The following is a 23,707-nucleotide window of genomic DNA, read 5'->3' as shown; positions in this document are numbered from 1 at the left end:
ATGAACACAACAACCAGCATAGAACTGAGAGAGGAATACACATACTACAGAAATAAAACAAACAGTGCTTTATTTTTCCAGGTTTACAGTAGCCTGTTTACCATTTACCAGTACCATTCAAAAAACTGAATGAACAAATATACTGTAAAAATAATACACTGATGCTTATTAAGGAAACTGTATTTAAGTTCTTCAGTCAAGAGCAGTGAGTGATTTTTCTTTGTGTTTTGTTGTTTTATTTACATTAAAGGGATAGTTCACCCAAAAATGACAATTCTGTCATCATTTACTCACTCTCAAGTTGTTTTAAACCTGAATAAGTTTCTTTCTTCGCTTGAACATAAAGGTATTTTGAAGAATATAGATAACCAAACAGTTGCTGGTCCCCAAAAAAAAAAAAAAAAATACTATAAATACTGACTTCCATAGTACTTTTTATCTTTCTAACAAAGTCAACACGACGGGGAACAGCAATAAAGTCCACTGTTTGGGTATTGATTATTCACATTCTTCAAAATATCTTATTTGTGTTCAGCACAAATGAATACAGTTTAGGACAACGTGAGAGTGAGTAAATAATGACAGAATTTAATTTTTTTGGGTGAAAATACAGTGATACGGAGAGACACAGAGGAAGACAAATTGTTGAATAAAGTCGTTTTATTTGTTGTCTTCTTCACGTACAAAAATTTATTCTCGTCGCTTCATAATGTTACGGTTGAAACCACTGATCTTTTATGGGTTTGGAACAACATGAGGGTAAGTGATTAATGACAAAATTTTCATTTTGGGGGTGGAGTAACCCTTTAATCGTCCACAATCAAAAATCGTCATATCGCACACCCCCAGCTGGAATAAAATTAATTTTAAAAATAATACATCTTCGAAGATTTTTTTTTAAAAACTAAAACGTAAATTAGAAATGTTGCCTTGGCAACAAACTGAAATATAAAAAGTACTTACATTACTGAATAATAAAATAAAAATAAAGCTAAATATAAATATAAATAAACAAACAAACAAAAATAAAAGCAAATAAAAATTACTAAAACAAAGTGCAATTTAAATTAAAACTGAAAAATATATAAATAAAATAAATAAATAAATACTACATACAACACTGACATGCTAATCACAGTAAAGATGGATGGTTTTACAGCAGCATATTAAGTTTGTTAATGCAAATTCTCACTAACTATTAGTGAGGAATACTATAAAACTATTATGTTTTTGAACAACCACCTAGCAACCACCTGCAAACAGCATAGCAACATTGTTATTTCTGGGCACCACTAGTATCGGCAAACATAATTTCAATTGCAATTTCAAACATGTTTCTTCAAATAATAACAAGAAAATATTTTAAATGGCACTAATATTACGCTTCAATAATATTTTTGCCCTCCCACGCAGACTTAATTACTTCAGGAAAAAATTAAGGTGGATAAAATCATTACAATTTGAATTTGAAGAATAACAACTCAAACATATTTTTCTTTAGACTCTGCTGGGAAAAGAAACAACCTTGAACCAGCCTAAGATGGTTAGTGGCAAGTTTAAAATGGTTAGCAAGCTGATCTTCCAGCCTGATCTGCTGAAAAGTGTCAAGAACCCCTCTGAAATTATTCAACAGTCCTCTTACACCAGCACCATCTTAACACCTGGTAAAGCCTGAATTTTTTTCCCTCAGCAGGCGAATTGCATGAACTGATGAATCACTCACAATAGCAGCAGCGACAATGACTGTTCTGCAAGCAAGTTTAAGGGTGAGAAAATCTACAGACATCTCCCACATATCCCAGACACGGCATTAAAACACACTGACTCACAAGCGTCTGAGTGAACATACAGAGGGATTACTCTTGGTTAAAGAGGACAACACAGACGTGACCGTGTCCCCTCTGAGACGACTGTCCGACTCGCAGGCAGACAGCGAACACATGCCCTCATTCTAACTGAGCCTTTAATCCCACTAAAGACACTGACAGCAGCATTACAGCCAGAAGAGCATCAAAGCTTTGACAAGTCATGCAAACACAGCACACAGTCGTTCTGGAGTGTGTGAGTGTGTGTGTGCGCTGTCTCACGCCTGGCACTTTGTTTCCAAACAGTCTGTCGAACAGAGCAGGCACATTCCAGCCTCTGCAGCTCATCAAACATATTAGTAACCACAACAACTTCCTGTTTCTGTTCCCCCCAGCTTCCTGTCTGTGCAGGATCACTCGGCGCTGGCGCTGATAAATGAGCAGAGACTCTTATAACACACACACACATCAGACACAAACTGTGGTCCCTCCCTTTCCAACTAAAAACACACATCCAGTTAAGACCTGCAGACCAGCTTAAGTCATAGAGCTGTTAAAACAAACCTTGATAGCCAATCAGATATTTGAGATCACTAGTTTTTAGTTTTTGACTGTTGACTTTCTTGGCAAACTAAGCATAGTTTTGAGACCTTGGTTGAGATGTCTTCTGAAACTCTTAAGCAAGCCTCCATTTGCTCTCCATTTATTCTTATTGCTGTCTAGGCGGGGAAAAGATATTAAAAAGTTTTATTAGCAGTAGAAATATTGTCAACTTATCCATCAGTTCGTATCTAAATTATAAAATTGTGTTTATAGGTATTTACAGTGGAAGTCTTTGGATCAACATTACAATATGCACGGCTTTACACAAGACACAAGAAACATTATATGTGTTAACATGAACCCAGTGTGACAGAATCGCTCACTGACTCTGTGCAATGTTTATATCAAATCTTTCAACTTCAACATCATACAAATTAATATTTTACATGGAGCAAACTCCAGCCACTGAAATTACATCAGTAATGCATAACCAGCTAGTAATGCACTATCCACCAAAGTAGTCCCAACTCCAAAATAGACAATTTGGATGAATTTACAGATCAAATAATGCACTGTTTACTCAATCATTAAATTCAAGTGCTTTAAAAAACAAAACACAAGCTTCACATTTCTGACTGCAAACCCTCCAAAAAACTGACCCCATAGATTATCCTAGGTGCATCACTGTAGAACCTAAATGAGGAAAAAGTTGAAATTGCATTCTGTGATAATAAACCCCATGCCAAAAAAGCTTTCCTTCAAGTTCTTTTTCAGTTTATTCGAGAGCATCAGAAACTTGCTTCTATGTTTCATTACTGTGGTTGCATTTTTTGATTATGAACACAAACACTCACACATTTGTGTTGTATGTGGAGGCTATTTAGCAGGCTGTGCTTTTGTTAACGTTCTTTCATCTCAGCTTTTTTGCTTATCTTTGTACAGCTGAGCACAATGTGTTCACCCTTCTCTATCCAAGAACTGTTTCAAATTACTTCAGCATTGAGACGTCTTCACAGGTTACTCACAAAGAGCTCAATCCTAGGGCGTTTTCCCCTCCACAGCATGTCATGTGTTTTTCCTTCTTTTCTGGGGGTGTGTGTACTGTTTCTGATCATCCCAACGTCAGGGAATACTTAGCAAACCCATCTCCACACACTCGTTGCAGCCGCTGTAATAAACACCCTGTGTTTATGGTCTGAACCTGCTCTGCAAGCCTCAATATTCATTAACCCACTAGTGTCAGACGTCTGCCCTCTCCTCTTTCACCAAAGAATGAGTACAGTAATACAGGCAAGATAATTACCCTGGCCTCAACTTTTACAAAATAAATGCCATTGCTGTGGTTAGTGATTACACGATTATCCAAATCATAGAGAATGCCACCAAACACATGGAAAGAACTACTTATAAGTTCAAAGAAAACACAATCCACTGGCCCCCAAAAAGTATTTTTGACACTGACTTATAAAGTATAATGACTTATAAGTTATCACTGCATTAGATAATTACATACCAAGCTTAGTGGCATTTCTTAAAAGGAAAGATAAACACACTTGGTTTGATATTTACTTACATAATGCAATGGCGCTCAAAAAATATTTAACTGCTGAAGAACACAAAAAATACTTTATGACACCAAATATATATACAAAAATGTTCTGTAGACAAAATCTTTGGACACTGTACTGCAAGGAAGAAAAAAAACATGAAAGAAACATCAAACAGCCCTACACATGTCATAAAGCAGGCATTAGTCTCTGGAAATGTGCCTAGAGCTAACAGATTAAGAGGAGGAACATTTAGCTCTATTTACACTTTGTGTTTTCATTAGCCAGAATACAAAACGTGTGTGCTGCGAGTGTGCTTGAGAAAAGAGTCAAAAGTGTGTGCAAGTCTCCAAGACTCTGTCAATGATGGGCTCAAATTAGACTGCATAATCCAGGCTGAATGACAAGACCATGCAAACATTTCCCCAATGTGCACTTGATAATGACCCTTGCAAGGAAAAAAGAAAAAAAAAAAGCAGGAATTTGGGAGCTATAGAGGCCAACAGAATGTTACTCAACACTCATCTGCAACCATTTATATAATCAGCCAATATTAGACGGCCTCCAAACGGAGTCCTGTGTGGACCACAATACTGAAAGGACAAGCTGGCACAGACAAAATCTCAGGAAAATACAGCACCATAAAAGGTGGGACTGAGGGAAACTATGACCAAACCCAGTGTCTGAGACAGACCAACCGTGCTACAGAGGGCTTGCCAAAGCCATACAGAGAACTAATCCATCAATGAGAGTATGCAAGACTTTGGAAAACATCACGGCTCTTGGACATACACTATCAAGCACACCACACCCTAAATATTAAGTATTTGAAAGGTATTTCTCCCTAAGGTCAGTTTGGTAACACAAGCCTTTTTAAAGGTTAGTCTTTTCTAACCTTCTATACAACAGATAAACCATTATATAAATACACAAGACATAAAGCATTCTCTTCAAAAATATGCCAGTTAAGAATGCCAGAATATTAAGACTTTTCATAGAGGCAAGTAAACAAAGGAACATTTGTGGCAGAGAATGTGGAGAAACAAGGGTACACACTATACAGGCATTGGACCAAAATAAAGTTAGGCTAAGGAAAAGAAGAACAATATGACTGCAGAAAAACATGCTGTGGGCAAAATAAATGTCCTTCATATATCTAAGAAACATTGTTCTGCTCTTTCCATCAGAGGCAAAAACAAAGTCGGAAGCTGTAAATTCAGCCACACTACACAAAATGTCAAGGGCCACTGCACAAACAAATTCTTAATTTTGCACATGCATACCCACTCAAGCTGAAGGCCTTGAAACTCTCATCCAAGTTCTTCATAGAGTGAAACATATCAGTTTTATCCTTAATATAATTCAGTCCAGCACACCGGCAAAGAGGTCTCATAAAATAAAAATGTATATATATATATATATATAGATATATCTATATATATATATATATATATATATATATATATATATATATATATATATATATATAAAAAACACTTCATTTTGCTTTGCTCAAAAGTTATCGTCCATGATTATGAAGCAAAAAGCTACTTCCACTCAACAATATTTGCTGTGCAAACAACTGTTTATAGAAATATATTTGCAAGCATTTATGTCATAACTGGCCATAAACAAAAGATTCAAAGAAGTAATAAAAAAGCCAAAATGGAGAATATAACATATCACTCACCACTTTCGGTTTGGCCTTCAGAGGAACAGCGGAAAGTTCATCGCTGGGACTTCCTCTCTAGTTTTGGCTCAGCAGTGGTGGTAGGGAACGGAAGGTGTGGAAGTTGTGCCCTCCAGAATAACCCCAACAGCGGCTGGTGTGGCATGGATCTCCGCTGGGGACTCTGGAGACTTCAAGGCCAAGATGTATTGCTCAGTGACGTCCTCTAATGATGGAGTGCCCTCCCCCGGGACTGTTTTGCTGGATAGTGAAGACTCTGTGACATGGTTAGACCTCTTAGAGTCCTGGAGATGTGGGCATGCTGTGAAGGAATTATAGGCACAAGTGTGGCAGGCTCACTGGCATGACGCACATGTTTGGGTCGACCTTTGAGGGCTTGAAGCTGGGGGAGAGGATGGATGCAGAGGACTGCTCTTCACCTTGTTCAATCTAAGTGATCCCCGTCCCCCCCGGGGGGCTAGTGATCCGCACAAAGACAACTGATGGGTAAAGCGGTTTGTCCGTTTCTTGGGGCTCCGGCGACTAGCTCGAGGAGACAAAACCTGAGCTAGCTTGGGGAGGATCAAAAGGATATGAGGGGCTCCCCTGGGGCTTTTGTTTCTCCATTATGACCAAGATTGGAGGGCAAAACGTGCTCAGACTGAGAACGAGACCTTCTGGTTGGACAATAAAGTTGTTGTTGTTCATTATTCAGTGCCCAAAGCTCATCTCTTTGCTCAGATAAGATGGGCTCACTGCTGGAAGGTGGTATGGATTGTTCTAATTCATTAATTGGCTCGCTGGGATGCTTTTGAAATTCTAGGACTGTATCCGTCAGTTTCTCCACGTCTACTAGGGTCGCTAAAGCTCTTTTTCCTTAACAGCCTTGCCATTAGCCTTCTCATCAATAAGATTGTCCATTGCGCCAGGTTCCACGAACAATGCTCTGAATCACAGTACTGTAATCTCTCAGCTGTCGCTGCACACTGAAAGGTCACTGGCGGCACTGCCTGTATATTCAGAAATGTCTGCTGCAGAAGACTCCACACCACCACCCACCTTGAAATTCAGAGAGAGTGAACCGAGCAGGTTGCTGTCCATGGAGAAGCTCTTTCCGCCATCCTCTGCAACTGAACGAAGTCTATGAGGTATAGGATCACTCAAAGAACGCGGTATGCAGACTCACCATTTAGACTCTCCATTACTGCCATTGCTGGAATCTGAGCCGTTGTTTCAGCTGAGGAGAATTTCCTTCTCCTACGAATAGCACTAGGAGTAGACGGAGCCTCCAAGGCCCCCCCTGGTTTACATCTTTACTGCTGCTAATGTCTCCTCCTATGGCTACTCCCTCATTCTCTGTCTTAACAGATGGAACTTCCTCTGGTGTTGTATCAGGCAGCTGCTCTTCGTACGATCCTGACTGATTCCAAACATTGAGAGTCTGACCCAGCAAGTCTTTAACGCAGGATAGCCCCCCATACGAGCCACACTCTGGCTCTGTGACAATTCCTTCATCTGTCAGGCTAGATTCATGACCAGAGAGTTCATCCAATGACTTATCACAGAACATGTTCTCCTCTGAATTTCCCTTCTGTAAACATTTTCCACTTTTTCCATCAGCCTCCTCTTCCTTACACCCAGTAAAATCAGAGTGCTCAAGTATCCTCACCTCCTGCTTTGCCTTATCTTCTTTTTCAGTGTCTATTTTAGAGTCACTGCTTTTTGTCTTGAAATGGTCTTCCTCATAATCATCATCATCATCCTTACTTTCACCCATCTGACAAATGTCTCTTATCACCTGTCTGGCTTCCTGCACATAGTGGTCTTGCAGAGGGGTAGGCATTGGCTCGTCGTAATTGTAGGTACTTCTGCAGTCATCGCTCTCCACCTCCCTGTCAGCAATCATCACCTGCTCGCCACTGCCTTCAGAGTCTAGCCGATGCTCGGAGGAACTCCTTAAACCTGGCCCGCTACCATAATATTGCTGCCCTACTGGCTTCTCAGAGTAAGAGAAAGACTTTGCCCTCCTCAAAGTAGCAGTGAGATCCTTCAGGGAAGGACGTCCATGGTGCGGCCGACTTGTCCTGGAGCCCATTCTGTACACAGACGTGCCTTGATCAGAGTTTACATTGTCCTCATCATCTTGTCCCTTTTTCTTCATTCTTAACTCGGATAGATCGGTCTTAAGGTAGCTAAGAAGTGATAGAGTTTCTGAGGCAATGTCGGGGTTGGACATAGAGATCCTGTTCCTGTCTTTCTCATTATTTAAGGAGTGGCAGAATACCCTGTTTTCTGAACTACATGTTTTATATTCTGCTGGACTAAGCTCGGCACAAGCTTAGGGTGAACTCGAACTGTTGCACGAGAAAAGTTATCTCCATGACCAAAACTAGGCGAGCGGTACATGGTGGCATTGCCATGGTATGTTTTACTCAAAACAGCTGATGAAGCCCTGCCAAAGCTGTGGATGTTGGCTGGCTGATCCTCTTTTAACATCTCTGTGCTAGAATACCTGCTACTACTTCTTGACCCCAATGGACTGGATGCAAATGAGGGTATGGTAACTTTTGAAACCCGCGACACCTGAGGAACAGGGCTAGTTCCGACTGACCCTTCAAAATTTTTATATAGGTGCCTAAAGTTGTCCTTAGTCACATGGGACCGTTGAGATGGGCTGTCTCGTGTCCATGGCAAGCCCGTATAACAACCCCGAGAACGGAAACCCTCAATCCTGCGGCCTACCGTCTGAGAATCACACGGCTCCATCATTAGAGGTTGATTGTCACTATCATCTGACTCTTCATTGCCTCTGCTGCAATTGCTTTTCTTCTTTTTCCTTAGTGAGCGACGTCTTACGTCCCTGTTGTGGTGAGCTAGTGCTGCAGGGCTGTCCTCTTCACTGCCTGAAGACCTTCCTCTCAAATTAGCCCTGATGCCATGTTTGTTTTGGGAGAAGTTATCGCCTGTCCGTCCTCTCAACTTCTCATCCTCTTCTCCAGAGCTCAGTCTTCCCCCAGCGTTTGCTAGTTCCACGAAGGGCCCTGTCTGTGGTTGGGAGGAGTTATGCGAGGAATGCAAGCTATCCGGTGGCTGCTCTGCCCTCTGTCTCTGTTCCTGCAGCTGGCAACAGTGAGACTTGGGGGGCAAAGCAGTCGTTCTACTGCGTGGTGGGGGAGCAGGAGGAGAATCACAATTCAAAAACTCACTTTTAGCACTTAAAGTATGAAAGTTAGGGATTGAATAGTCTGCATACAATGTACTGTTGTCATGATGAGAGCTGTTTGTATCTTTCCAGGCTCCTCTTGGCTGGTGGGGGAACTGTTTGTCACTTTTGTCTGGAGTTGAGATGCCCTCTTTAGCGTCGAAATGCTGGAGTTGTTGACAGGCAGATTTCAAGTCATCAGCATCTGAAGTTGACCGATGTTGCTTTCTGCGTCCATCCCCAAATAGTTCTCTAATCTTAGAAACGCTTGGCCAGTTTGCATCAATATGAATAGATGTCTCTCCATAGGAAGGGTGATAGCAGCGACGAGATTTGCATGTTGGGCTCCCTAAGTCAAAAACAATGTGTCTTTAACTCACAGTGTGAAATTCATTAAGCAGACACATCATTCATCCAAATCGACTTTCAAATGCAAAACTGCACAAGCAAAGCGTCATAACAGTGAACTTAATACAGTACACGAAGCTAACTTTACTTACAAGCCAAATTAGTACATACGTTTGAGCAGTTATAGAAAGTGTCTTTGTTTACGGCTGACGATTTGTTGGGTGCTAAATGGGAACCAGTGATTTCGAAACAATGCATCTTACCTGTACTTGTACCACCCACAGTTTTCAGGAGCCTGTGTTTATCGCATCTGTCCGAATCCGACCCTGACACGGACTCTTGAGCCGAGCAATATCTGTTACTGTCCTTAAGTTTCTCCGTCGCAGACTCCGAAAACTCCTTGGATAAGAAGCCACTCTCATTCAAATTCGAATCCTCGACGTTTTTAACGCTTCCAGTGTTTACAAAAGAGCTCTGTGTCCCGCCTGTGCTCAAACTGAACTTCTCAGAGAGCTGACGAACCGATGGAGATATTCCATGAGAGGCTTTCTTGAGGTCTGCGGTCGAGAGGCTGGCCGCTGAGATTTTGGAAACATTTCTGGATACAGTAACAGCGTGCGTCGCTTGTGATGGTTGCGCGCTGGGCTCTACGGCGTCTGGGGGAAGGGCACCGCACCTATCCAAATCCTCTCCAAGTGATCTGCGCTTTGCGCTCCAGCTGTCCAACTTTTTTTAAAGAGACGCTTCTATGAACAGGCGCTTTTCTCTGAGTCTCCCTTTCAGCCATTGCGATGCCTGTCCTCCCACTTGTCTTTCTTGCTATTCTCTCAGTTCATTGTTAAATAGTCCGCTCTTTCCTTCTCCTTCGTTTTCCGTGGTTGCCTTTAGCCCCCTGAAAACAACTTACAATGCCCCCATTTAACCACAGAAGTTGTTTGGCAGTGTTTTTCGAAGAGGAGGACAAAACAATTCAGGAACGACAGATGAGATTGTTTAAGAAAACAGAGTTATATCCCCGGAACTTTGCGCGTGTTTGCTTCTCTTAGTGTCCATCAATGCATTTAGAAAGAGCTCAAAGTTTAAGCAGAAAACTCCCAAGTGTTTCAGCCCAACACACACTAGAGCAACGTTTGAATAATGTACATTTTCCAAAGTAAATCCCATTTCCTTGGTCGACTGTCTTTCTTCAGAAGCATCCTTTATTTCCAGCTTGAATAAGTGCGCTCAAGCTTATTTTGGCACAATTAAGGGTTTCCGTGACTTGTGGCTTTTTACATGTAGATAGTTGCTTGGATTGAGGGCGGGACTATAAAACATGGGGTCGGGGTTTGAGAGAGAGACCCCCTGGGGAAAACGAGGGGGGAATCCAGCTTTTCCTCTTTCTGATGTGAGAGAGCGGATAATGCTGACGATTAGGTGTCAGTTTGTAAATGCACATTGGGAAACTGTTGAACAAATGGTTATCTTAATTTTCTTTGCGCTTTAGGGAGGCTCAGATAGATAAATCTAGTTATTGCCTCTTTAACCAAAAGCTCTGTTTTTCTGCACGGTCTCCATGCACTGGCTTTACAGTAAACACTTCTGCAGTCCTTTGTTTCGAAGGTTTCTTTTTTTCTTTTCTTCTTTTTTCGTCTATCTTGCATTTTAGTTGCATGTCTAGAGTGCACTCTAGTGGCCATATTCTTGTTTACGCAAATCTAAAGTTAACTGTACTCTGGTATAATTTTCTTTCAGATGTCTTGTTTGGTATTTTTATAATGCAATGGCATTTAGGCTAGTGCAATTTAAGCATCCAAATACTTTTTGGGTCCACTGTAGGTCTTTCTTAATCCTGATTGTTACAATAATATGAGAAACCCTGCAGGAAATAAAGTTTATTGATTTGTCTTTACTGGACAAACAACAGATCAAGTTAAGAACACAGCGGACATAATTCAATTATCCACATTTCATTACACATATAAAGGCAATAACCAAAAACATTCACAAAGACCTCATTTAGGATATAGATTTGAATAGCTTCATTTAATATGCTACTTAATTATACATCTAGAGACTGTAGATTTACACAAATTTAAAAAAGAGTTTGATAAACAAAACAGAAGCAAACATTCACTGACAAAATTAATCACAACTAGTAAAATTACAATAACTAGTAGTCTTACTTGAAAAAAAGATATTTTATGCACATACTACAATACAGACACAGATGGAATGATTGTGCTAGTATATTGGATAACACTGATAGTTACAGTAACTTGTTTTCATCATTACATGGGCAAAGTTCACCATTTTGCTCAATAAGTTGAATGTCATATATTGTTTAAATGATGTTTAACCATTTATGCTGAAGCAGGAAGCAAATAGTCAGTTTAATGTAGAAAAATCACATCTGCTTTAACAACAAAACTTGTTGGTAAAGTACGCCACCTACTTGCCGTTAATAGATACTGACACAGAAATACTTGTTACTTCAAGACAGGTTGAAGTCGCTGCAATTTAACGTTATAAGTTAGCAGTTAACAGTGTACAGTATGTTTAAAATAGCACAGTACTACGACTATCTCTAACATGTATACGGTATCCAGATTGTTTGTGTATGCAATACCTACATTTTTCTACTACATTTGCCCAAAATACATTGTACATACCAGGTCCCAATCATTTTTTAATTAGTCACAAAACTGGATTTCAAAATGCAAAATAGCATTAAAAAATATATATTTTAAGGATAACTGAATTAATAAAAACAGGATGTAGTATACAGTATTTACAATGCAGTATGTGGCATGTTAGTATTTCACTCTGAACATAAAGTGCTCCATGTTCTTCTTCACCATTCAGATATAAGGCAAAATTCATTCATATTTAAAAATTCACAGACATAATACTGGCCAATTGACTAAAACACATCCACACTTCCTCTTGCAATAATGCAAAAGAATTTGTTTAACCATTCTGTAAGCCTTCCAGCCATTTCTATTTGTAGTTTTTGGTCATGTTGAAGCTTCAAATAACCCTACAGCTACGATTAAACTGCTTCATGAAAACACAATGACAGCACAGGCAGTACAAATATGCCTTTCTATGTGAGCTCTGGTTCTGGATCAATTATTGTACATGTGTTGTTGTTAACACTAGATCCTTATCTTGTAGGATATGATGTTACATCATAAGGATGTTGAGCTGCACAAAGTGTTGTTAAACCATCAAACATCTGATAATGACCTTCAGATAATGTGCAGCAGATGCAGTGTGTTAAACAGATGTTATTCTTCCACTCCAAATGCTTTCATTTATCTCCTTCTCTCATCCATAATTCCACACTGTCTCAATAGACCTATTTATCTTAAATATCACGCATATACAGTACTGTTCAAACATTTGTGGTTGCTAAGGTTTTTTTAAAAGAAGTCTCTTCTGCTCACCAAGGCTGCATTTATTTGTTCAAATACAGCAAAAAACAGTAATATTGTGAAAAATTATTACAATTTCAAATAACTGTTTTCTTTTTGAATATATTTTAAAATTATATTTATTCTTGTGATGCAAAGCTGAATTTTTAAACATTTCTCAAGAAACATTTCTGATTATTATAAATGTTGAACAGTACTGTTTCATATTTTTTGGAAACTGATACTCTTTTTTCAGGATTCATTGATGAATCAAAAGTTCAAAACAACAGCATGTATTTAAAAAATATATTTTATAAAATTACAAATGTTTTTACCGTCCCTTTTGATTAATTTAATGCATCCATGCTAAACAAAATATTGATTACTTTACAAATATCTTACACACACACACACACACACACACACACACACACACAACACACACACACACACACACACACACACACACACACACACACACACACACACACACACACACACACACACAACAAGATTTTACTGTTTTTGTATTTAATTAATAAATAATTAAAAATAGCAAATGGCTGATTTCTTTTCTTTGTGTTTTTAAACAAATACTTTTTTTATACATGCAAATCCAGTGCAAATTAATTATCAAAAGTTAACAATTTTTTTTTTTTTTTTTTTAACTCAAATTAAATTAATTTAAATTAAGTGTTAAACTCAAAATCCACTTGGATCAAAAATCTGAAACTGGCAAATGATTCTTTGCTTTCACAGTTCTGTAATTCTTCTATCAAAATTTACATTCTATTGCCCCTCATAAAGATCAGAGAGATCAGCTGATCTAGACACTCAGCCAACTAGTGCACTCATTCAGCTGCCATTCACAGGGTTAAACGCTCAGATACGAGACACACAGCTCTACTGTGGGCTGTTCTCTCAAAGCAAATGTAAATGTCCATAAGGTGATAGTTTTAGTCAACATAAATTATTTTTTTCTAACACTGAATATCAATCAATAAGAGTTACTTCCTTCAACCATTATTTACAACCTTCACAGTACAGGTACTTAACGCATTGGACGTTTTGTATTTAAATATTGACTTTTTTTATGGTTTCAACAACTGCACAGCCTACTAAGCTTATCTTAACGTAAGATACTGCAGGTTAACAGGGTAATTGTTTAACTAACAGATATCACCATATTTCCCCAGTTAACTAATAGTACATTAAGGCATTACATTTTGTATTACATGGTACATTTAAATATGCATATGTGGCATTATCTAATTAAAAAATGCACTAAATTTCATACATTTCCAGAACAGAAATCTTAACATTGCATAACGGCAAATTCAAAATTCTTCTTTCGTTTTGTTAACATGTTAGTGTTCAAAGTTTTTAGAGAGGGGATTTTGGATATTTCTTTTCATCGTTCTTTTCAATGTTATACGAACAAACCAGTTTTATTTTAGTATCACTATGGTATTATAATATCTATATAGTTTTTATTAATTTGTATTTATTATTTAGTTTGTTATTTTGGTACTTCAAGCTAAACTAAATGAAAATGATAAATGTTGCCTCCACAACTAGTTGACATAAAATATTTAGTAAATATTTCATTTCAGTTAGCATTAATTTTTTTTTTAGTAACGAATATGTTTATTTTATGATTTCAGTTTTAGTTTTAGTTAACTATAATAACCCTGGAACAAACCCTTCTGTAAAAACAAAAGTTTGATGTACTGCTGAAGTTGAGATTTCTGGTTAAAATCTATAGACACAAATGGATAAAGTGTCAAAATAAACACTTAAAGGTGAAGTAAGTGATTTCTGATAAATGCTTTTGAAAGTGGATAGGACCAAGCACCAAAACACACTTGTAGCCAATCACCAGTAAGGGGTGATGATGGGGGAGATGCCTGTGCTGCACAGCATGTTCATGAATTTGGGGGCGGAGCTATCAAGCTATACAGCTATACAGGTGTGATCCTTTTGATTAGGGGTGTGTTTGTTTCAGTGATTTCAACTATCAGCAGCGTTTCTCAGAAATCTTTTTTTTTTCCCACTACACACATGAAGGTAAAAAAAAAAATTCACTAGGGTGGAACCCTTTCAAAAGGTACTAATTTGTAAACTTTAGCTTAAAAAAAACATAACATAACACAACATAACAATGGTTATGACTGTAATGTCTTGCTTTAGCATAGAGAAACTTTCGACCAAAGCAGATGTGCTCCAGTCAGATTTTGTCAGACTTGTCTCTGAGCGAGGTGATCTTGAGCAGCAGACTCCTGGTGCTGCGTCTGTACTGCGGTTGGGTGAAGTAGAACAGAATGGGGTCCAGAACACTGTTCATGCTGGCGAAGGGTCTGGTGCATTTGTAGACCACGGACAGCAGGTTCCTCAGTTCGCAGGGGGCCGTGGGAAAGGTCCTCACCAGCAGGTAGAGCGTCTTGGTCACGTGGAAGGGCAAAAAGCTGATGGCGAACACCAGCATTACAATGATGATCATCCTCACAGCTTTATTCTTCTTCTCTATAGCCGAGACTTCTCTGGCTTCGCAGACCTGCCAGAGAACCCATGCCATTTTGCAGTACAGCACCACAATCACTAGAAAGGGCACGATGAAGCCCAGACAGGTCAAAGTGATGCCGTATGGGAAGTATGCGGTTGAGCGCTCTGGAACACTGAGGTCGTAACACACCGTGCGGTTGCGCTGGATGCCGGTGGCGGCGAACTCGAACGTTGGAGCGCAGAGAATCACGACAGCCACCCAAACACCAGCGCAGACCAACCACGCCAGCCTGCGTCCACCTTGTCTGGGCCACACTGTCAGCGGATGGCAGATGCCCATGTAGCGCTGGAAGCTGATGCAGGTGAGGAAGAAGATGCTTCCATGCAGGTTGCTGTAGAACTGGAAGCGAACCAGGGCGGCAGGTAAGTCTCCGAACGGCCAGTAGTCTTTGCTGGCGTAGGTGTAAATGAGAAGTGGAAGGGAACAGACGTACAGGAAGTCAGGAGCCACCGCTAGATTCAGCATGTAGATTTTGGTCCGTGTCAGAGTGCGTCGGGAGCCCCATATCCGCAGGATTATGATGAAGTTGAGCGGCAGACCAAAGATGAAGACCAGGCTGTAGACGGATGGGAGGAGGAATCGCTTGAAGTCCTCCTTGTAGGTGCAGGAAGGCAGATTGGAGGTGGAATGGTTAGAAGACGCCATCTTAACAGATATTGCTTCACATTCTGAAAAACAGAAATGTTTATGCATCAGTGTAGTCGTACATAAACAGATGCATAAATAAAGTTGTATTCTGATTATTATTTTACTTATTGTCATTATTAATGGTGCTTGTCCATGCACCAGAGTTATTATAGTTAACTGAAAACATAAAAAAAAAAGTCACTGCTTGAAATAAAATAGATGTTAACTTGAATAAAAAAAGAACTTCATTTCATTTCTGTTTCTCAATTTCATTTACTTTAACGTGATATACTAAAATAAACTAAAACTGAAAAAAAAAGATAAAAAATGAAAATAAAAAATTCAAAATATTATAAAAAATGATATTAGCATCTAAGTTATACTAAAATAGCACAGCCATGTGCAATAATGCTAGTGTTTTTTAAAGTTTTTAAGTTTTTAGTTCATTTGCTACACACATGCTTCAAACAAAAGCATTTAGTGCCATCTAGCATCTCAGTTAGCAGCTGCAGTGAATATGACCTCAAAACACATAATACATTTAGTAATATTCTCTTTGATTTGTACATTGTAACTGACTAGTTTCTTTAAAAATACCATACAGGAAAAATGCAAATAATTAATTTAACTCTGAATCAATATTTCATCTTCACATATTTATTTATTTGGCGAGTATGCATGACAAGCGAGATAATGTACAGTCAGCCAGTCATGATCACAAAATACACTTAAACTCTACATTAACCCATATATTATATTAAATTATTTTATATTATATTAAACAAATGGGTCTCTAAACGTTGCAGATCGCATATTCAATCAGCATGTGCATGCAAACCACATTTATACAGTCCAAATATAGCAAGTATGCACCAAATTAGAGAGAAAATATAGTTCATTCAAACCCAGTTAGAGTAAAAACATTCAATAACAGCAGGATTCATGCAGACATTGAGCGAACTAACTGTGTTTACCAGACTCTCAGGAGCCACTGGGCAACTTCATTATACTGCAGAGTAAAAGCACTCACTGCTATATTTTACTCCATATGCTCTGGTGATGGGTAACACTGAATATTAAGACACAGGTCAGATGATTAATACATAAACTTGACTGGATTTACAGACAACATTTCCCCATGTGACTTGCCTAGTTTAATTTCACATGAAAATATTAGAATTATATTTATATTGGTGTCAAAATGAGTTTAAGGCAGGGAAGCATTACTTGACCAGCAGTGGATTGTGTTTATTATTGTGTAAAGATACAAAGAACAAAAAGATGGGATGTGGAGGACATCACCTGCACTTGAGGTTATAATCTACTAATATGGCCTTAAAATGTACAATAAATCATACTTGGCGTACTTATTTACAGAAATGGCTTAGATGAGTCATTATTTACACCTACTGACCAGATCAGCCACTAGTGGCAGCAAATGGAATTGCAACACTTCTATTATTCACAATCCTGATAGCATTTTATTTCTGATAATCTTTTTTTTTCAGACAAAAACCTTTTTTTTACTTAAAAAATACTATACACTAAAATAAAGCCAAATGTAGCATTACTGAACCATTTATAAAGCAATTTCTTAGTCGCACTGTTATGCTAAAAGAGTTCACATTGAGATACATTAAAATTGCAAAAGATTTCATTGCACTTTTAATAGACAGTTAGAGACATATAGATCATGTGACACACGCTTGCTTAAGACACAGGAAAAGAAAGAGTGCACATTCCTCTTTTACTCCTTTCAGTTCCCACTTTGAATGAGTTAATTCATATTTAAATGAAGTGCCCCATTCTTACTATCAAAGGCAAAACTTTTTACAAGAATGGAGATTATTTCATTCATTCTCCTTTCATGTTTCTTTGCCTTTATGTTCAAATCCTAATTTTTACTTTATCTAAAAAAAGAGAAACTTGTTAATGTCTATATACAGTACATATATATAAATAATAAGAGTACAATTACAATATAAATCTGAATCCTTGGTAGATCAATTCTATAGCTGTTCACACAGAGTGTGTCCTTATATGCATTATTTTTTAACTGTAGGTCTATGTACACATGCAAATCAAAAGCTTTCAAAAAAAAAAAGCTTACAAAATCCTGCTGCCTGGATCAATTCCCAATACATGCTCTTTCAACTAAAAGCCTAATTTCCGGTGATGCCGTTACTGCAGGTAATGCAATCAGTAAATCTGTGTTTATTGCATAATACCTTGTCTTTGTGAGCTTATCTACACTATGATTAGCGAAAGCTTCGCTGCAGTAAATAAACTAAAGTCTTTCCCTAAAGTTCCAGTCTTTAATCACACTGTCTGACGTCATTATCAAGAAGCGTTTTGCAATAACAGACACGAGACATTCCGTTTCACAAGAACAACTCTGTCTAAGCTTGTGTGTGTGTGTTTTGTGTGTGTGTGCTGCGCCTGCTCTTAGTAGTTGCTGTTAATCCAGTGGTTTTTGCATTAGTCTGTCTGCAGACACACTGTTGCTGAAGTGCCTGATTCCTTATCATTAGTCCAGCCCAGCCCAGCTCATCAGCTCTCCATCATTTATCTCAGACGAGACAGCTGCAGTGAAAGCAAAAGGCTGGATTTGTCTAGACAGGTTCAGGAACACACATCTGATCGGCCTCAAGTAGGACTGAGTTCTGAAAATGAGGAATGTTGGTTTGGTTTTCTGACATGTTTCTGTTAAATTTATATGTTTTCATATATATATATATATGTTTTATATTATTTATATTTATATGATAATATTTCATATTATTATTTCTAATATTTGTATTATATATTAATATAATTTATATTTTTATTATAGAATATTATAATTGTTATATATCTTGATTAATTATATTTTATGGATATTTTATATTTATTTCTCTGCTTATTTTTCCAAGTGTTGACAGAGTGTTGCTTCCAGAGTGTTCTACAGTAGGTTGTTGCTAGGGTGTGGCTATGCTGTTGAAGTTGTTGCCATAGTGTGGATATGCCATTTCTAGAGTGGTGTAGGTGGTTGCCAGGGTGCTGCTATGCAGTTGTGGTTGTTATGGTGTTACTATGGCATTGTGGGTGTTGCCAGAGTGTTGCTATGCAGTTTCTAGAGTGGTGTGAGTGGTTGCCAGGGCATTGGTTACTAGATGTGGTTACTATGTGGTTACCAGAGTGTCGTAGGCATTGTCAGTGGCTATGCAATTGCTATGGTGTTTTCTGTGGTTGCTAGGATGCTGGGATGCAGTTTGCTAGGTAGTTGCTTAGGTGCTAACACCTAGCCTGTATAATTTTGTTGTCAAACAAGCAACATTTGTAGATTTAATAATTGTAAATTTGCACAAATCTCTAACCCAAAAATACAGTGATGGTTGCATTTTTCATTAGAAACCAGTAAGTCAAAATTAAAAGTCTATATAAAATGAAAAAGTGTCATTCTTTCTACGCTGTCCCAGCCAGGGTTATTAGAGTTCTTGCCTGAAGTCATAGTCAAGGTCAAAAATAGACAGTACGTCCAAGAACGCAGCTGGAGTTATAATTTATATTATATTTTTATTTATATTATTTATAATATAATATTTTATATTATATTATATGTAAAATATTTGTATTATATGTTTAGATAATTTATATTATAGATTTTTTTTTATTATATCTTGATTAATTAAATTTGATGGAATGTATCTCTTCATTTATTATTCCAAGGACAATCCGACCTCTCCAACCCAAAATAACAGTGATGGTTGCATTTTCATTAGATACTGGTAAGTCAAAAATAAAAGTCTATATAAATGTGTGTCTGGAAATGCATTATTCTTCTACTCTGTCCCAGGGTTATTTAAGTTCTTGCATGAAAGATCATGTTCGCGGGTCAAAAATAGACAGTAAGTCCAAGAACGCAGCTGTAGTTTGCCATATTTATGGTAGAATGTGAACTGCATCTTAACATCATTAATGTAACTATGTTGATGAGAGACGGCGGAGCTTCATGGAGTGATGGTTATGGCTGTTGATTTAAGCAAGCAGAGATATCTGACAGCTGTCTGGTGGCCAGAAGAACATTCAAGAGACCCCAATCAGGACTTGTTTGAGTTGAGTGTTGTACATGGAGGTTAGTTTTTGTGTGACGACATATATTTTTTGTGCCACTTAAGCAAATATCTGCAAGGGTGGAGACAGAAGATTTGAGAGAGCAGCAACTTGAAACTGCAAGAGTCCTAATTTAGCAGTTGCTCCACATGACAAGCTCTTACGCAAATTTAAGACAGATTTCTGAGTGACAGAATTAAAGAAACAGATCGTTATGGGTTCATGTTCACGGCATTTGCCCTTTTGCAAAAACCATCTTCCACACCTTTTTCTGGGACATTTGCCACAAGGCATTCTTTACATGGCCAAGCAAACAAACCACTGTCAGGTCATGAATTTGACGCGATCGTTTTAATCAATTTTGAATGCTTACATTGTGATAACACCTATGACAAAGCGACTGAATCCTGGTTAAACAACAATTATATAGTGTCAGTTTGTGGCATGAAACTGGAAGCAGATACTGGTAAGAGCGTCATTCACCTTGCAAGCATTCGTCATAGTAGTCAGGTGCAAAAATAGCACACTAGAGCATGGGTTTGCTACCAAGCAACATCAAGTTGTGACATTTCTCTACAGCACAATTACACATAGGGGCAACACATGTGACCCTGGACCACAAAACCATCATAAGTCGCTGGGGTATATTTGCAGCAATAGCCAAAAAATACATTGTATGGGTCAAAATTATTGATTTTTTCCTTCATGCCAAAAATCATTAGGATATTAATAAAGATCATGTTTCATTAAGCTATTTTTTGTAAATTCCCCCACTGTAAATATATTAAAATCTAATTTTTGATAAGTAATATGCATTGCTAAGAACTTAATCTGGACAACTTTAAAGGTGATATTCTCAATATTTAGATTTTTTTTTTTGCACCCTCAGATTCCAGATTTTCAATAGTTTGTATCTCGACCAAATATCGTCCTATCCTAACAAACCATACATCAGTGGAAAGCTTGTTTATTCAGCTTTCATGTGATGTATAAATCTCAATTTTAGGAAAATTGACCCTTATGACTGGTTTGTGTCCATGGGTCACATATTACACAAAGCAACTTTGCAATTTTGGCAAGGAAAGGCATTTTTCTGGGTGGGATATTGCTCCCTTTTTATCTTTTCCTAGCGTTTGGCTTGTGTTTTTCCCTCTGTTGAGGGCTCAAAACCGCCCCTTGGCGCCACTGGGTGTCCATCGTGATGTATTTAAGGTCAAAAAATAAAAAAGGAGGCTATTGTAGATTCTGGCCTGAATAAGAAGCTCTTAGAATGTTTTTCATCTCTACACACATTTCTTTCCCACACCTGGAGTTTTTGTTATTTCCCCCTAATGAATGTCTGTGTCTGTACATGTGCATAAAAGAAACACAGAGCACCAAAAGCCATTCACTAGAGCATTATTAACATACTGGAATCTGCACTGCTAACAATGACATACAGTGGAATCCCTGCACTTCTGTGGAATCACACTTCCACAGAGCTGTTTCTACAGATTTTAATATCAATCAGGACAGAATGATACTTTTCAGACACAGAGTGTGATTTACAACAAGGTACAACTGAAAAAAAATTATTGAATGTGACGGATGGTATATCAGTCAATAAATCAATTATTTACTAAATCAATAAATAAATTATTAAATGATTTTCACAGCAAATAGTTAAATTGTAAACATAAAAGGTTTTGTCTTGTCTTATGAAATCCTATATATATATATATATATATATATATCATATAATAATATATAGTCGTTTTTAATTTTAACATCAAAATCTGAATTATTTAATATAAAATCCGAAAAAAGGCGTGTTAGTCATTATAATTTGTAATGGGTTATTGCAATGATTTGTTATTGTAATTTGAAATCAGTTAATTTAATGTTTCACTGTTATATATTTCTTTGTAGCAATAGAGGAGTTTTGTATCATTATTTTTGAAACATCAGGACAAAGAAACAGAACATAACACAGTCACATCTATAAGAAACAAAACCTCAACCTGGATTAGGAATTAGTATTATTAATTAGTATTTACATGCATAAGTACTAACATCACCTACGCGTGCCCATAATAAACAACTGATGCAAATAATCAAACGCTCCATTTCATGCCATATCGTAAACAAAGTGTAATTGCTTTAAGAGCTTCCTAAAGGTACCTTTGCATCCACTCTTTTCGTTATTTCCCCAGTTGAAATCCGGTCAACAAATCTGTCTGCGAAGTAAAAGTGAATCTCCTCAGAGAGGCAAAGAAAAGAGAAGTAGCGAATTTACTCTGCAACCGCACTCTTCTTCTTTCGGCACTTGCGCGTCATCGACACCCATATTTACACTAACCCGCCCCGTCTCATTGATATTAATCACGGGAACGTTACATGAACTTCCCTGATTGGCTGAAAGACTTTTGATAAGCGCTAACAAATTCTTATTCTTATTTTATTGTGTAGATTTCTGTAGATAAATGTATTCATACTATATATAGTCTACAGCACATTAAGTCACATTATGTAGCTATTTAGTATATCATAGAAAGTTCGTGGACCAACATATTGAGAACGTCATGAGACCTGTATTGTCTAAAAACAATTTCCCGTAAAGGGATAAATAAAGTAAAGTGAAAGATAATAGTTCAAATTTGCCCCGAGGTTAAAACGGCTCCAACACACCGTGTTTTCAATGAAGTGAGCATTTTCTACCATCAACAAACGACTGTCAATCAACAGAGTTTTCTTTTGTACAAGACTTTGGCCTGCAGGCAGTTGGCTGCTGTTTACACCGAGAAAGGTTTCACCAAATTTTCCCAGCTGTTCTGCAGCTGACTAATTTTAAATGGCTTTACAGGTACAAACTGATTTTATGTGATCCATGCAAACCGCTCATGTTTTTGTTCACTGTAATGGTGAAGAACAAGTAAAAGCAGGAATGAGAAAACCTGGGTGAAATCTAACACTCAGAATACTCAGAGATGTCCCTCAAACCAACACTAAAATTGAGCAATTACATTAAGTTGTAGGATACATAGTCCCACCTTGATAGTCACATGATTTCTGAATCAAAACAAACTGGTCATTTCTAAGAAAGACCGAAAAACATTCTAGTGTTTATGAAATGTTTCCCTATCATTTCCAGTGAACTGGAGCACATACAGTATTCAACAGATGCTGGGTCACAGTGTCAATTTATTTTAGGCTTATGGATCCAGTAATGTTCAGTTTAACAGGAAGAGGTTTTGAATACGTGCAGATTCAAGTGAATCAGTTCAACAAAACACAATAAACACATTTTTACAATTTTTTTTTACAATTTAAATCGTCTTTAAGAAAGTAAACTTCACAGTAAAGTTGCTGGTAACAAAACCAAACCTCAGTGATAAAAAATGTTGTGCTTATATTTATTTCTTTTAGCAACAGACATGAATATGATTTATTCCAAATAACATATCATAAATTTTTAAACAAGCTGATAGAGAAAAACATCCTTGTGTCAGCATGAGGTCTTCTGTGATTGGCTTTGATTCAGGTTGCAGACCTGAGATATGCTCTGACATGCAGGATTTCCTGAAATATAATAGCTGGTGTGTAGTACACTTACCTGCCTACGTTACACTCTTTAAAAAGTTTCAGTAGGTTGTTTTCACAGTGAAGTCATAGAAGAACCATTTTTGGTTCCCCAAAGAACTTTTCAGTGGACAGCTCTGAAGAACAATTTTGTAGCTAGCACATTAGCTCAAAAGGGAAAACCGTATATAAATAATTCACAATGAATTCTAATTAATTACAATTATTCACCTCAGTTGCCAGTAAGTAACTAGAAGTAATATTACAAACAACTACTCTGTTCGTCCAGCGAACATTCAGTATAATTTCATATCAGCTCTAAGAAAGGATATTTTTTGTGGCCACAGATAATAACTTT

The 23,707-nt window shown here is 37.7% G+C and overlaps 2 protein-coding genes across 2 annotated transcripts; both read right to left on the bottom strand.

The window, feature by feature from the left end:
* Positions 1-6,533: 6,533 nt before the first annotated feature.
* On the bottom strand, positions 6,534-10,408 carry LOC109051768 (rho guanine nucleotide exchange factor 17-like). Its single transcript, XM_042775835.1, is given in 6 exon segments — positions 6,534-6,705; positions 6,770-7,832; positions 7,835-8,724; positions 8,818-9,115; positions 9,378-9,846; positions 9,848-10,408. Coding segments are annotated over 6 exon segments (2,946 nt in total). The 5' UTR covers positions 9,902-10,408.
* Positions 10,409-14,223: 3,815 nt separating this feature from the next.
* LOC109051759 (P2Y purinoceptor 3-like) lies at positions 14,224-22,079 on the bottom strand. The gene is made up of 2 exons (XM_019069247.2): positions 21,952-22,079; positions 14,224-15,740 (listed from the first exon to the last, which is right to left on the bottom strand). The coding sequence occupies exon 2, from the start codon at positions 15,715-15,717 to the stop codon at positions 14,737-14,739; it is 981 nt and encodes a 326-aa protein (XP_018924792.2). The 5' UTR covers positions 15,718-15,740; positions 21,952-22,079; the 3' UTR covers positions 14,224-14,736.
* Positions 22,080-23,707: the final 1,628 nt, after the last annotated feature.

The sequence above is a fragment of the Cyprinus carpio genome, chromosome A18 (assembly GCF_018340385.1).
Source record: "Cyprinus carpio isolate SPL01 chromosome A18, ASM1834038v1, whole genome shotgun sequence".
Classification (NCBI taxonomy): Eukaryota; Metazoa; Chordata; class Actinopteri; order Cypriniformes; family Cyprinidae; genus Cyprinus; species Cyprinus carpio.
This window is presented reverse-complemented; position numbering and strand designations above follow the sequence as displayed.